We start from the raw sequence: 14,975 nt of genomic DNA, 5'->3' as shown, positions 1-14,975 counted from the left end.
TATTGATTTTTCTCAAGGCTACATCGCTCTGAGCAGTTGGAGATGAACTGGCATGAGCATCAAGTGCTGCCTAAATCTCAAAATGTAAATGTAAGTATCTGGTGGGTAATGACTTTGGTGAGAGTGGGAATGGATCATAGTCCCTTTGTTTTTACTCTTGTTATCTAATAGGACTATAATGAGATTCGGGATATATATGTTGGAAAGAAACGTAGCAACGGCTGGGAAGACAATCAAAGTAAAAATGATGACCAGCATCCTGGCTACCATCCCAAAGAAGGTGGAGATGAAGGCGGGAGTGGTTATAGTCCTCCAAGTAATTATGAACAGACGGATTTATATCATCTTCCGGAAAACTTTAGGCCATTTATCAATGGTCAGAAGCAGGAATTTAATAGTCAACCAACCAATGTAATTAAATTTTCAGAACCTCAAAGGAATCATTTCCAGGTATTGTAAGAATTTGACTTTCAGAAATTTGTGTGTATGTGTGCACGTATTTGCTTGTGTGCATATTTAAAAAATGTACATAAAATGTGCATATTTAAAATATGCACATAAGTGCAAAGATAGGCTTTATTTTCAGTACAAAAATCCCTGAGAGTGCTTTTATTCAGGTTCATGTTAAATTAGTCATGCTGTTTTCTGTTTACAATCTAATGAAATCATGATCTTAAGTTAGAGTTTTTAAAGAGAGGCTTTATAGAAACAGTTAAATGGCAAAAGTTATGTTTACCAGAGAATAACCATCCTCACTTGCTGCTGCTTCTGGCTTCTACCACTTCACCAAGCTTCAGTGAGAAGCTACATTCAGGTCTCCTTTTTTTTTTTTTTTTTTAAGATTTTTAAAAAAAATTATTCATTTATGAATTTATGAAAGACAGAGAGAGAGAGAGAGAGAGCGTGCGAGAGAGGCAGGCAGAGACACAGGCAGAGGGAGAGGCAGGCTCCATGCAGGGAGCCTGATGTGGGACTCGATCCTGGGTCTCCAGGATCACGCCCTGGGCCGAAGGCAGGCGCTAAACCACTGAGCCACCCCAGGATCCCCACATTCAGGTCTCTTGATATAGTTTTAAAGTGGTAAATCTATGTAGATGACACCGTTTAGTTATTATCTTGATTTGTCTAGCTTATCACCTTTATGACAAATTTTAGGTTGACTACTTTTTTTTTTTAATATTTTATTTATTTATTCATGAGGGACACACACACACAGAGAGAGAGAGAGAGAGAGAGAGAGAGAGAGAGACGCAGAAACACAGGCAGAGGGAGAAGCAGGCTCCATGCAGGGAGCCTGACATGGGACTCGATCCCGAGTCTCCAGGATCACGCCCTGGGCTGAAGGCAGGTGCTAAACCTACTGAGCCACCAGGGCTGCCCTAGGTTGACTACTTTTTTTTTTAAATTTTTTTATTTATTTATGATAGGCACACAGTGAGAGAGAGAGAGGCAGAGACAGGCAGAGGGAGAAGCAGGCTCCACGCACCAGGAGCCCAACGTGGGATTCGATCCCGGGTCTCCAGGATCGCGCCCTGGGCCAAAGGCAGGCACCAAACCGCTGCAGCCACCCAGGGATCCCAGGTTGACTACTTTTAAGCTGATACTTGTTTTGTGATGTTAACAGCAGTAGATAGGATGAATGTTAAGGAAAGAAACACTTTTAAAATTTCTTATCCTGGGAGAGTTTATAAGATTTTAGGATATAGGTGGCTGCTTCTTAGTCTGAGTGACATCGATTTTGCCAATAGCTTTTCTCTTTTTGCCAACAGCTATTCTGTCACCCAATGACAGGATGACTTTTTGATCCTTTTAAGGTGGTCATTTTCTCTTCTAACTCTGTGGAATGTTAATTATTCCACAAATGTTACTGAATATTTATTACATATGAGGCCTTGTACCACATATTCTTGTTATTTAATACATACATTTTTATGTTCCCAAGATGTTGGCATCAACTAAATCATTCTTAAATATTTATATACAATCTTTGGAATTCTTGAGTGTTATTTATGGAATTGGCCCCATTGTATGCTCAGAAGTATAATTAAGGTACATAAAATTATATATTTTATAGACTTTTAATTAAGAGTTAAATAACTCTAAGCGATACATTTTTAAGCAAAGATTATATGTATAAAGTTTGTGATTGTACCACAATTAAATTTCATAACAAAATTGAGGTGTCTAATTTAGATCATTTTCAAAGAAAACGCCAAATCCTGATTGTCAATTTCATTTATTATCTTTTGATAGCAATTTGTTACATCACAAGGTCCCAGTTGTCAAGCTTTGGAACCATATAAAGTGACGTACAAACCTTATCAGTCTTCTGCCCGGAATAATGACTCACCAGCCCAGGAGATAGCAGGAAGTGACACATTTGAAGGCCTGCAACAACAATTTTTAGAAGCTAATGGAAGTATGTATCAAGTTTATATTTATTTCTTAATAACAGAAATGGAGAGTTTTGAACACTGGACATACTCAATAGTCGTTATTTCTTCTCAAAGTATGATAATGGAATTGTGGTTGATTTTCTTTTTTTTTAAGTTCCCTTATTGTTAGAGATCCTGAAGTATTTATGAGTAAACTGATTGAAGTCTTGGATTTACTTTAAATAATATGTTGCTGGAAGAAATGTTGGGTGGAGATATAGATAAAGCAAGACTGGCCATAGGTTCATAATTATTGAATCTGGGTGATGGGTCCATGGGGTTCATTGTGCTCTTCTCTCTACCTTATATCTGAAACTTACCATAATAAATCATTAATATAAAAAAATAAAACATTAATAATGTTCTTCTCAACGATATATTTCAGTTCTAATTGGTTAAGATTTTTCATTAGATTCATGTTTTTCTTACTGAAGTCTAATTTGGAGAGTGAAATAGAATTTTCTCTTCAATCTTGGATTTTTCATTACTACGTAGATATGTAATTTAGTAAGTCAGCCATTATCTTAAGTTTTTATTTTTAGACTTTTAGTGTAATAATTGGGCAACTCTGATATAAAGTATTTAATATTCAGAATTTAAACTAGCTTTTTCTCAAATTTAGTCATGTGGCATTTCCAAAAAAAAAAATTTTCCTTTATATAGTGCATATATAAATATGAGAATGAGAAAAGTGTTACTAGAGTTTTAAGGTGAGGACACATCCAAAACCAAAAGCTAGAACTTATGCTGTGACTGACCTATGAAGTGTTTCATACATTTAACTTTTATTGTTACACTTTCTGGCATGTGAAATAACTTTTAGTTATTGTGCATTTTGAAGAGCCAGTGTGACTCTAGAGTGTGGCAGCAAGACTTTTGTTTGTTTCACATTTAAGAGGCAGGGGAAAAGTCATTGACTCTTCTGGGTTTCCTGGGCTACACCAAGTAAACTGGACTTCATGCTATAACTTCAGAGTACTGCTTCCATCATACACGTGGGCTGTGGGGTAGTTATAGGGGGAGGCGAGACCTCACTTCCTCCAAAGGAATCAAGAGCAAATATGAGGTCACCTCTCTTTGTTTAGAGGTTTTATGGAATGAGATGAGGAAGTCCAGCCTGTGTGGCATAACTGGTTTTAGACTGAGTAAATAAGCATCACCTCGTGGCCTCACATCTTGGTATTTGCTCTTTCAGTTTCATTGTGTTAGTTGCATTTGTATTTCTGGCCTTTCTTTGTATATAACCTTGTCACTCTAACAGTCTGAATTTTATCAAGTTGATTTATCTTTTGGTTAAGTAAGTTACATGTTTGTCTAAATTTGACATTTGGAAATTAATTAAATAACTTCATAGCATGATAGTGCTGAATTTAGTGATTACAGCTTTTTAGCTACAGTAGTTTAAAAAGATGACTTTGGGGAGAGGTGTAGCCTATAGGCTGCTCATTCCTGGGCTAGCCCTATTCTAAGTTGATTTGTAACAAAATTTTCAGTCTCTAAGGGTTTCTTTTGGTCTTAACCATATCTCTTTTTTAAAAAATGAAGATTGTTAAATAAAAATGAAGATTGTTTTGCTTGTTAGCAAGTAGAAGCATTGTTCTAGTAGAAAATTAAGAAAATATTTGTCATTTTGTTGTTGAGGCACTATCCTTCTACACATTATTTTTTCTTTTAATCCCCAGTCATTTTTAAATGGTCCTTAAAATGACTTTAATCATGTCTGAAAGAAGACCTCAAAATTCTTTATTAATCTATTCATTCATTTGGTAATGTAGCAGTTATGTGCTAGCATAAATGTGAATGCACTATAATTCCCACTCCTGTTTAAAATAAAATATTTTGAGAAGAATGTCCAGAAATGTTCTTTAAAAATGGCTTTATAGAAGCTGATTTTTTTTTCAATTTTATGAGCACACTGAATGCTGTTCCACTGTTATTGTTAAATGCTAATCTTCAGCCAAAATAGTAGTGACTCAGAGTTACACTCTAGACCAGTGACGACTTAAACTTTTCTAACAGTGACTACAGTAAGAAGTACATTTTTTAAATATTATCTATGTAAATAAGTATATATAACTAAAAAGTTTCACAAAATAATCGTTTTTCATACTACATGATGTACTCTGATATATTCTTCTTTTTAATGCTAGTCACAATCCATTGAATTGATTTCATGATAATGAGTTGTATCCACAATTTTACATTTATCTAATAAATTATCTTTAATTTTAATGCAGATTCTGCAGAAAATATGCAGATTATCCAACTTCAGGTTCTTAACAAAGCAAAAGAGAGACAACTAGACAATTTAGTTGAAAAGTTAAGTGAAAGTGAGCATCAAATTAGATATCTGAATCACCAGCTTCTAATAATCAAAGGTAAGATGACACCTGTTGGGTGCTATCATTTATGAGGTACACTAGAGCTAGATATCTTTTTCTAATAGCCTCACTTTAAATATGAAGCTTAGAGAGTTGATGTACTTGGTCAGAGAGCTCAGTAATGAGTCAGTCAAAATGAAACAAAAACCCCGGACTTTTGACACCTTGCCTTGGGATTATTTTTCACCAGAACATTCTATTTCGAGGTCCTCGTTTTCTCCCTTTCTCTTCTATAGGCTGTTAGAATCAGTGAACATTATTTAACTATGCTGATAGCATTCTATCCTAATAAGTTGTTGCTTCCTTGTACAGTTTACCTTGGATGAAGTATTCCAATTCCCAGAGACTTGTGTTTAGTTTGTAATACATTTTCTAAGCCTACAAATTAACATAAGATTTTAATCCAAGTAAGAGTTAGTGATCCTGAACTCCTTTGGGTGTGTCAAGGAGAAAAATGGAGCCATTACTGGGAAAGCACATAGAATAAACACAAGTTCAAATGAAAATTGCTTACTCTTCACGCTTTCTGTAGTTTTGGTCAGTGCTGGACTTTTCATTTATAGAATAATTTTGTGACTGAACTCTAACTTGTTTCAAACTTAATTGATAGGGAAAAGGTCTCTTTCTGTAATATTTTTAGAATTTATTTTGAGAGAAGAACTTGTAAACTGTTACAGTAAAGTATGTGGGAAGAATTTAAGATTAGGTGAATTTAAAAGTTCATTGCATTGTGTATAAAAAACAAATAGTTCTCAGAGTCTTTCTTTGGTTAGTAGAGATTTGTCACATCCATGTTGCTTCTCAAGTAAACAAATGCTGAAATCATTGTTAGGAAATCTTGTGGTCCCCCAAAAAATACAGTAAAATTTTTGAAGGAAGTGGTTCTGGTTCTCTCAATTTTTTTTGGTGTCACTCGGGCATTCTTTTTTGGAATTTTTCCTGGTTTTCTCTAAATCAGCTCAAGTTTACTATCTGAATTGAACTGAACATTTATATGATATGTATCTGATACGTGATAGAGATTGTGACAATTGGGATCCCTGTACAGTAATTTATTATTTATATAAACATTTTTAATGTTCTAGATGAAAAGGATGGTTTGACCCTCAGCCTTCGAGAATCACAGAAACTCTTTCAGAATGGAAAAGAAAGAGAAATACAGCTTGAAGCACAAATAAAAGCACTGGAGACTCAAATACAAGCATTAAAAGTGAACGAAGAACAGGTAAATATTTTATCATGATTATTTGTGGTAAAAGGTTGTTTATTTTAGTGAAATGGTTACTTAACTTTTTTGGTAATGTGGGACTAAATGTAGCAGAACTTTACAGTTTATATCATTTTCTACCATAAGTCTGCTTTTGTTTCCCTTACCTCGGAGGGATGGTGCTTGCATTCACCCAGTCATCTGTGATAGTCTCTAGTCTCTTTTGGGGGAGAGGAGTGAGGGTGGGAGAGAGGGAAAGAATCTTAAGCAGGCTACACGCCCAGTGCAGAGACCAACTTGGGGTTTGATCTCATGACCCTGAGATCATGACCTGAGCTAAAATTGAGAGTTGGACATTTTACTGACTGAGCCACTCAGGTGCAGGGTAAAAGTCTCTGGTCTTTTACCCCTTCCCCAAATTCTCTCTTATGGTTGGTCTTTTTGAAATACTGATTGTTTTTCCCCTGCTTAAAGCCTGACCCTGCTTTGCTTATGGGATGAGGTATGGCACTGAAATGGCCATCTGATCCTTGCCTACGTCTTCCCTTATTCTCCTCAAACTCAGTAGTGGGTGTGTTGTTTTTATGTACTTGTATATGCTGTCTCTTCTCTCTGGAAGGTCCTTTCCACAGCACACTGCTAGTTGATTAACACCCCTTGCTCAAGGGGTTTCTTTTCTAAGTCTTCCCTGCCTTCTATCACATATATATCTCTATTCCTACTCTGATACTATCATGATTATAGTTTTATGGTTTGTTTTGAAATGTGATAAACAAGGGCTACTGTTAGTATTCTTAAAAAATATTGTAGCTCTTTTTCACATTTTCTTTACTAGATTTTGCATATCAACTTTTCATGTTTGTAAGAAATCTTACTGGGATTTTGATTAGTGAAGCATTGTGTTTATGATTTTATCGATGAGTTAATCAATAAATCAATTTGACCTTTTGGAGAGGTCAAATTACTTGCCCAAGGTTACAAAGCCAGTTATTGACAAAACAGCAGCACCTAAATTTCCTGACCCCAACAGACTTACCTTTAAAGTGGTGGCACAGGGATCCCTGGGTGGCGCAGCGGTTTAGCGCCTGCCTTTGGCCCGGGGCGTGATCCTGGAGACCCGGGATCGAATCCCATGTCGGGCTCCCGGTGCATGGAGCCTGCTTCTCCCTCTGCCTGTGTCTCTGCCTCTCTCTCTCTCTCTGTGTGTGACTATCATAAATAAATAAAAATTAAAAAAAAAAAAAAGTGGTGGCACAGGGGCACCTGGGCGGTTCAGTCAGTGGAGCGTGTGACTCTTGGTCTGGGGGTTGTGGGTTTGAGCCCCAAGTTGGGTGTAGAAGTTAATTCAAAATAAAATCTTAAAAACAAAGATAAAGTGGTGGTATGTTCTTTGGTTAATGAGATAGATAGCCATATAATGATTGGAAATGGTCCCAAGACATTAGTAGCCAAGCTGGGTGGGGGTGGCGGTGGGGGTGGGGGTGACTCATGAGAGTAATAACATTTTGGAGGAGGGTGGTGGTTAAAATTGAAGTGACTATAAAATTGTGAGTTAGGGTTTTTTTTTTTTTTTAAATTTTTTTTTTATTTATTTACGATTGTCACACACACACACACAGAGAGAGAGAGAGGCAGAGACACAGGCAGAGGGAGAAGCAGGCTCCATGCAACGGGAGCCCGACATGGGATTCGATCCCGGGTCTCCAGGATCGCGCCCTGAGCCAAAGGCAGGCGCTAAACTGCTGCGCCACCCAGGGATCCCTGTGAGTTAGGTTTTGGATGAGATTTGTGGCTAATTCTGAGGATGGTTTTGTGAAAGAATTTGAACAGTGCTGTGTCATATCTGGTTCCTTATCCTTCCAGTGTCCCCCCAAACAAGTCACTTTATCTCTAAAGTAGCCCATAGCTCCATATTCCTACTCTCCTTCATCATGCCATATCCTATTATTCTATTTTAAAACTATCTGAAACAATCTCATTTGTTTACTTGTTATTGATTGTCTCTTCCCACCAGAAAGTTGTAAGAGTTTGGACCTTGCCTATCTTGTCATCATGTCCTTAAGTGCTTAGAACCTGCTTGGTACAAAGTATTCACATTATTTATTGAACAAATGAATAAATGTCCTAAGCACTTAAAACAATATTGAAATAGTCAATCTCTGGAATAGAAATGAAGAATAAGCCTCATTTGAAATTTTAATTTTTGTGTGTGATATAGACTATTAACATTTTTAACTTTTTGAAAACTGATAGCTCTTATAGAAAAGTTGAATTACTTTTATATAGTAAACGGTTATAACTTTTTAATCTTTTTATAAGTTAGAAATTGCATGTATAAGAAATAAAGCATAAATGAAAACATAAGTGGATGGTTGGGTAGCTCAGTTGGTTAAGTGGCTGCCTTTGGCTCAAGTCATGATCCCCAGGTCAGGTGTTGGGATAGAACCCTGTTGTTAGGCTCCCTGCTCAGCAAGGAGTCTACTTCTCCTTCTCCCTCTTCGCCTCCCCCTACTTAGGTTCTCTCTCTTGCTCTCATAAATAAATAAAATCTTAAGGAAAAAATAAATGAAAATATAAGTAAAACAGAATCACAAAGTGTACTGATTTTCTATCATTAACATGAACTTAATGGCTTGAAACAATGCTTATTATCTTACAGTTCAGAAGTCAGAAGTCTGACATGGGTCTCACTGGGCAAAACTCAAGGTGTCAGCAGGGCTGTACTGCTTTTTGGAGACTCTGGGAAGAATCCATTTCCTTGCCTTTTCCAGCTACTGGCGGCCACTGGCATTTCTTAGCTTATGGCCCATTTTCATCTTCAGAGCCAGAAGTCACTGGTTCTGAATTTCCTGCCTCAGTTTGCCTCATTTAAGGACTTTTCTGGATACATTGGGCCCACCCAGATTATCCAGGATAATCATTTTTATTCTATGGTTATCTGATTAGCAATTTTAATTTGGTTTACGGCCTTACTTTTCCCTTGCCATGTAACATAACATATTCATAGGGTTTAGGGATTAGGACATGGACCTCTTTTGGGAGCCATTATTTAGCCTAGTACCGCATTATTTTTCAACAACTGTATAGATACAGTTTTCAAAACTTTGTTTTTAGCAAGTGATCATTGACAATTTTCATTAGTCTTTCAAGAAACAGTTGTCATTTTTCTGTGAGTTGGAATTTTTTAACAGTTGGATTGCGTCCCCACCCCCCCTGGGCTCAGAGCAATGCAAACAGCACTGGGGCCAGTACAGTAGCTGCAGATTCCTTTTCTGGTACCCATACTGCCATCATGCAAAGCAAAATCCTCTATCACTCTCCTCAGATAACTACAGACTTTTTTTCTCAGAGAATAGTGTTTCCAGCAACCATGGGCCTGGTGGGTTCCAGCTAGGGGAAGTCTTAAGGAACTAGAGCCACCATAGGGAGACCCTTCCTTGTCTGTTTTTCTTAAAGGATGGTAGATTTTTAGAGTTAAAGTCCATAAGGAGAGTACAGTTAAAGTCAAAATACTTTAAACATGGCTATCTTGTGTGTATCTAACTAGATGATTAAGAAGTCCAGGACAACTGAAATGGCTCTTGAGAGCCTGAAACAGCAGCTGCTGGACCTCCATCATTCTGAATCACTTCAGCGTTCTAGAGAGCAACATGAGAGTGTTGTTATGGGCCTCACGAAGAAGCATGAAGAGCAAGTGTTGTCCTTACAAAGGAAATTGGATGCTACAGTTACTGCACTTAAGGAGCAGGTTAGGATGATTTCACATGAACAACTGTTCTAAACCAGTAAAGCTGGTTATTTTTTGCAACTGATATTTTGTGGGGTTCATAATACGGAAATTTTGGATGCTTGCAGTAGGTGTTTGTGAGTAAAACTTAAGAGCCAAATATTTTCAATCTATTAATATGCCCTGAAGGCTTAATTTTGGAAATTCTCTTAGAGGGCTGGTCAGTACTTTCTCAATTCTCACGTTACTAGTCCTTTATTTGTAGAGTATTTATACATATTGTTCTTATTGCCCTGGAGTAAATCCATACTGAAAAGAGTGAATGTTCTGGGAGCTGGTCTGAATTTGAGAGGTATCCTGGGACACAAGTTACTGAAAGCCTTTCTTGAGTAATTAACCTGTCAGTAAATTCTAGACAATTCTAGAAGTGGTTCTTGGGAGTTAATTTTTGAGAATAGTGTAAAAAAAAAAAAAGGGGGGGGGGGAAGAAAGTCTGACCTAAAATCCCTGAGATTTTGTAACTTGAGCATCTCTGTGTATTATTTTTGCCCCAAAGGGAACAAAATGTAAGATGTGGGTGAGTCAGTTGGTGGGTTTGCTTGTGTTCCAAACCCCAGGTAATCACTTGAATGAATAAAATTTCAGAGTGTACTTTTCTTCATGTAATTTCAGAATTAACCCGAGAGAAGAAGAGCAGAAAAATAAGATGGGAGGGTATGGCAAATCCCAGTGCACTTAAAATTCATCCTGATTTGGGTTATTTCTTATTTATGCACCTGCCTAAATTTTTCCATGTTTTAGGTAGAAGTACAGAAGATTATGTACATAAGTACACAAGTACTGAATTATTGCCAGTAATAAATGTATACTGTCTTATTTTATTTTTATATGTATTTATATGACTTTTTAATTATATTTATTTTCCTAAATAGCTTTTTTTAATAGAAATATTGTGATTTTGATTGGTGTGAAGAATATGTGGGGAAGGACAAGGGCTATGCCAAATTATTGACAAAATCTTTAGTATTTAAGCAAATGGCATTTGAGATATAGTTTTTTTGTTTTGTTTTGTTTTGTTTTTGAGATATAGTTTTATTTATCTTGGCTGTGTTTGTGTAGTAGCATTAAAGTTAGTTGGACTTGGACAGTGGTCCTTCCTGGATGACAAGAGGGGTGGAATCTGGTTGGCTTTTCCATGCAGGGTTGAGGATAGAGTGCCATTCTCTGCTGACTTTGGTTACACAGAAGGGCTGGAAGAAATTCTTGCTGTGTTCAACCCCTGTGCTCACTCTATTCTCTGTTCTTACCACTCCCTTGACCCTCACTTTAATAGAAGGACCCTGGACTAGAACACAGAACCAAGTCTTGATTCTATGCTGACTGGGCTTCAGATACCTGAACCATAAATTGAAAGTGTGATTAAGATCTTTTCCACTGTTACATTCTGTGACTGTTTTTATTTTATTTTTTTAAGCAGACCATAGCACTGAGACTAGCCTGTGGATATAATTGCATAACTGTTTTTGCAAAGTGGTGATTCCACAGTGCTTATAGTTTCTCCTTTTGGGGATGTTTCTGAGGTTATTTCTTTTGTGTTGTCAATTTGGAATCATTTGGCTCAGCAGTATTTTTAATAAAAGGACAATCCATATTATCTCAGAATCCATATTGAGATTTCTGATTAGAGAGGTGCTGTAAAGATCAACCAGGAGATGGGAGATCCCTGCCTTTAATCAGAAAAGTATATGAGTGTATTCTATATAGAGCAGGTTGATTTCTTAACTAACTGGTAACCATACATACATTCTTCATTTTGCCCCTTGCCCTTTTTTTCTTTATAAAAGTTATTGAAGAGCTATAACGTATTTCCCTTTCAGATAAACCTTTTCCTATGTTCCATTCAGCACATCACCCAGACAAGTAAAACAACTTTTTGAAAATAGGAGCAAGGTACAAATAACTGGATAATTTAGTAAATGAACTTAAATAAGTTTGCCAATTTCTGAGGAAGGTTCTGAGCAGCTTTCACATAGTTAGCTGTGTCCCTATGTGCTATGCACTATATGCGTACGGTGCTAACAGAGTCCATGTTTACATGGAGCACATTGTGCTAGTTATACACTTTTAACCTGGCATCCCTGAAGGCAGTTTATGATTAGACGCCAAGGCTTTGATAGATCCTCTCAAATTGTGGATACAATTTTCTTTTACACGTCCGTATATGTGTTTTTCGTTTTGTTTTTTGAGAAGACCCACAAACGTGCTCAGATTTCCCAAGAAGTTCATGCAAGAGGTTCTCCGTGCAAGAGGTTCTTGGAAAAGGTTAAAAATCACTGCTTTATGAACAGCTTGTTCTTGGTGGGAAAGGACTATAATTGTAAACTAATCATATTATTACACTGATAGCAAACCCTCTCCTGGGCTCTCCTGCCTTCTGTCTCCCATTCATGGAGATGTCGTGTTCTGAGATCTCTGAATGTCAGGCTAAGATCTCCGATTATCTCTTTGATGGTAAAGAATCTTTCTTCATTCTGGTCTTGAAATCTACAGCTTTAGGTAAAGTTGTGAACTTCGGTTTCTATGTCATGACTTTTGCCTGGTCTACTTTCTAACTTTCTTTTAGTGTTAGATTTAAAGGCTCCAGTGAAACACTTTCTCTTGGCTGAGAAATTCCCACAGACCTCTGTGTGGCCTAATCCTCATTTTTCTGTGCACTAGAAATCTTGTTGAGCTCTATTTGCTCCCATAGATTCAGCTATTCTATCACCACCCTTCTCATTCAGTCTTAAAGATGTCTGCCTTTAACCCTCTTGAACTAAATGTTCTCACTCAAGCTACTCATAGAAAAGAAGGAACCACTCATTTTGTTTTTTGATATTGAAACTGCACAGGGGGCAGCCCCGGTGGCGCAGTGGTTTAGCGCTGCCTGCAGCCTGGGGTGTGATCCTGGAGATCCGGGATCGAGTCCCACATCGGGCTCCCTGCATGGAGCCTGCTTCTCCCTCTGCCTGTGACTCTGCCTCTCTCTCTCTCTCTCTCTCTCTCTCTCTCTGAATAAATTAAAAAAAAAAAAAAGAGAGACCGCACAGGTTTATTATGAGTGTAATTGGTTTCCCCTGAACTTGTCAACAGGAAAAAATGTGGTTCAGTTGATTGTTGCATTTAGTCAAGTTATTGCCACAGTCAGCCTTCTCTTTATAGTGTTTTTCATATCTCCCTTTTCTTGAACTTTCTTTTTGTCAGCTCTTAGTCTCTTATTTATAAAAGGTATTATGGCCTCCCCAGCCCATATGTGTTGTCTCCCCACCCCTTCTCTCACACACATTCATACTGTCATTAATGTTAGCCCATTCTTGTGTTTGCCATGTTATTTTGGCGCTTCAGAACCATGCTTTTCAAGCTGGCCTGGGAATCAGCAGCAGTGTGCCAAGAGGTTTGCACTGTTGAATAAACATGGAGCAGTTTCCAGAAGTTTCACTTTGCTCAGAAATTTGGTAGAAAAAATTTAAAGCAGACATGACTACATTATGAAATAGTATGCAAAATTCACATGGATTTGCAAACTAAAACAAGAGACTTCAGAGTCTCTTTCCCCTGCTTAATGATGCTGTCATTATCCTTATAAGGTGTACCTTGTGGTACTGTCCTTAGGGCATTATTAAGCTTTAGATTATCCTATGGATCAGGCCCCAATTGCCTTCTCTGCTTCAAATCTCTTTGATATTCTTCTTACTATTTACTTTCTTCAGGCTTTTTCAGGTAACTTCAACCAGTTCCTTTAATTTACTCCTGCCTATCTCATGCTCTGCTTTTTGTGTGGAATCCAGCCTACATAGTCTTTTTTGAATGAGAAGTGGTGATTTCTTCTACCTAGGCATGGGACTCCCATGGCTTATTACTCCCAAATGCATTTTTCTTTTTAAAGAAATTTGAATATATTGTATGCATGCTCCATATTTTCTATATATCTCCATATAGTTACACACATGAATGAATGGGTGCACTCATACAAACACACATACACATTTATCCTGTCTGGTTTTCTTTGTCATTTATTTTTAAAGGTTTTTTTGTTTGTTTTTGTATCACTCACTGTGTGTAAGATACTGCATAGGTACCTTCAAGGAGATTTTATTAAGAAAAATACATAAAAGGTAGAAAGAAAAATATAAGAGAAACAGATTAAGTATAAAAGAAGTTCAGAAGAGGGAGAGATTATTTTTGGCTGCTCAGTAGAATGAGCTTTTGGCTCTTCAGAATAGAGTGAGTTTCCATGTGTTTATCTGTATCCTTGCTGTCTTAGGATACAGATTGCATGGTTCAAAGTGGTCTGCCTAAATATATATACATACCCTTATAGTGACAGTGTAAAATGTAAATTGAACTATAATACATTTTCTTTGGCTTGAATAGAATCTAATTTTAGAATATCAGTGAGTTGTGATTGTAGAACAGAAAGGACTTTAGAAATTACTGAATTTAACCTTTATTAACATAATTACAAAAGAAAAAACAGATGGAGAAGTTGATGACTCACCCAAGATCATTAAAGTTTATTCTAACTCCCAGTCCTGTGCACTTAACCTTGTCAAAGAGGTGATGCTGCTCTGTAGTGATTTTATGTTTGACCTATGTATCATATTTGTTAGCTTAGTATTTAATAACTGATCATGAAAGTGACTTCTTGGATACTTTTTCTCCTTAGGAAGATATCTGTTGTCATTTGAAAGATCAAGTGAAAGAACTGGAAAGGAATCAAGAAGCAACCAAATTAGAAAAGACTGAGATCATTAACAGATTGACGAGAAGTCTGGAGGAGAGTCAGAAGCAGTGTGCCAACATTTTGCACTCAGGTGGGTGTCCAAGATTGGCTCTTGTCATCCCACGAGGCTAGTATGATGAGCAGAGAGAACATAGGATCCATGAATTATAAAAATCCAGAAAAGTTCACTAGTGACAATTTTTTTAACATTGTTAACTGTATATGCATAAAGGTATGGTGCATTTTCATTAGATAATTTAGAGAACACAAGCAAGTACAAAGTGGCAAATAAAGATAACGGCAAATAAAAATAACCAATGATCCTACTACACAGAACTATTGTTAATGTTTGAATGTATTTCCTTCAAGCAAAATTACCTACCCACACTGTAGGCAATTCCCTGCTTCTGTACATAGTGCATTTTTGAAAACATACTGAGGCCGAATGTGCAAAAATTGAACA

General features: G+C 37.0%; 1 protein-coding gene across 2 annotated transcripts in view; it reads left to right on the top strand.

Annotated features, from left to right (window-relative positions):
• The window catches only part of CEP152 (centrosomal protein 152), an 89,030-nt gene that overhangs the window by 14,598 nt on the left and 59,457 nt on the right, over nucleotides 1–14,975 (top strand). For both annotated transcript variants that reach the window (XM_025472860.3, XM_025472859.3), the window contains exons 4-10: nucleotides 18–90; nucleotides 172–450; nucleotides 2,254–2,419; nucleotides 4,673–4,813; nucleotides 5,902–6,041; nucleotides 9,571–9,771; nucleotides 14,456–14,603. In XM_025472860.3, coding sequence (XP_025328645.3) covers nucleotides 18–90; nucleotides 172–450; nucleotides 2,254–2,419; nucleotides 4,673–4,813; nucleotides 5,902–6,041; nucleotides 9,571–9,771; nucleotides 14,456–14,603 — 1,148 coding nt within the window. The remainder of the gene's footprint in view (nucleotides 1–17; nucleotides 91–171; nucleotides 451–2,253; nucleotides 2,420–4,672; nucleotides 4,814–5,901; nucleotides 6,042–9,570; nucleotides 9,772–14,455; nucleotides 14,604–14,975) is intronic.

This window comes from Canis lupus, chromosome 30 (assembly GCF_003254725.2).
Source record: "Canis lupus dingo isolate Sandy chromosome 30, ASM325472v2, whole genome shotgun sequence".
Lineage (NCBI taxonomy): Eukaryota > Metazoa > Chordata > Mammalia > Carnivora > Canidae > Canis > Canis lupus.
The sequence above is the reverse complement of the archived record's forward strand: the minus strand, read 5'-3'. Positions and strand labels throughout refer to the sequence as shown.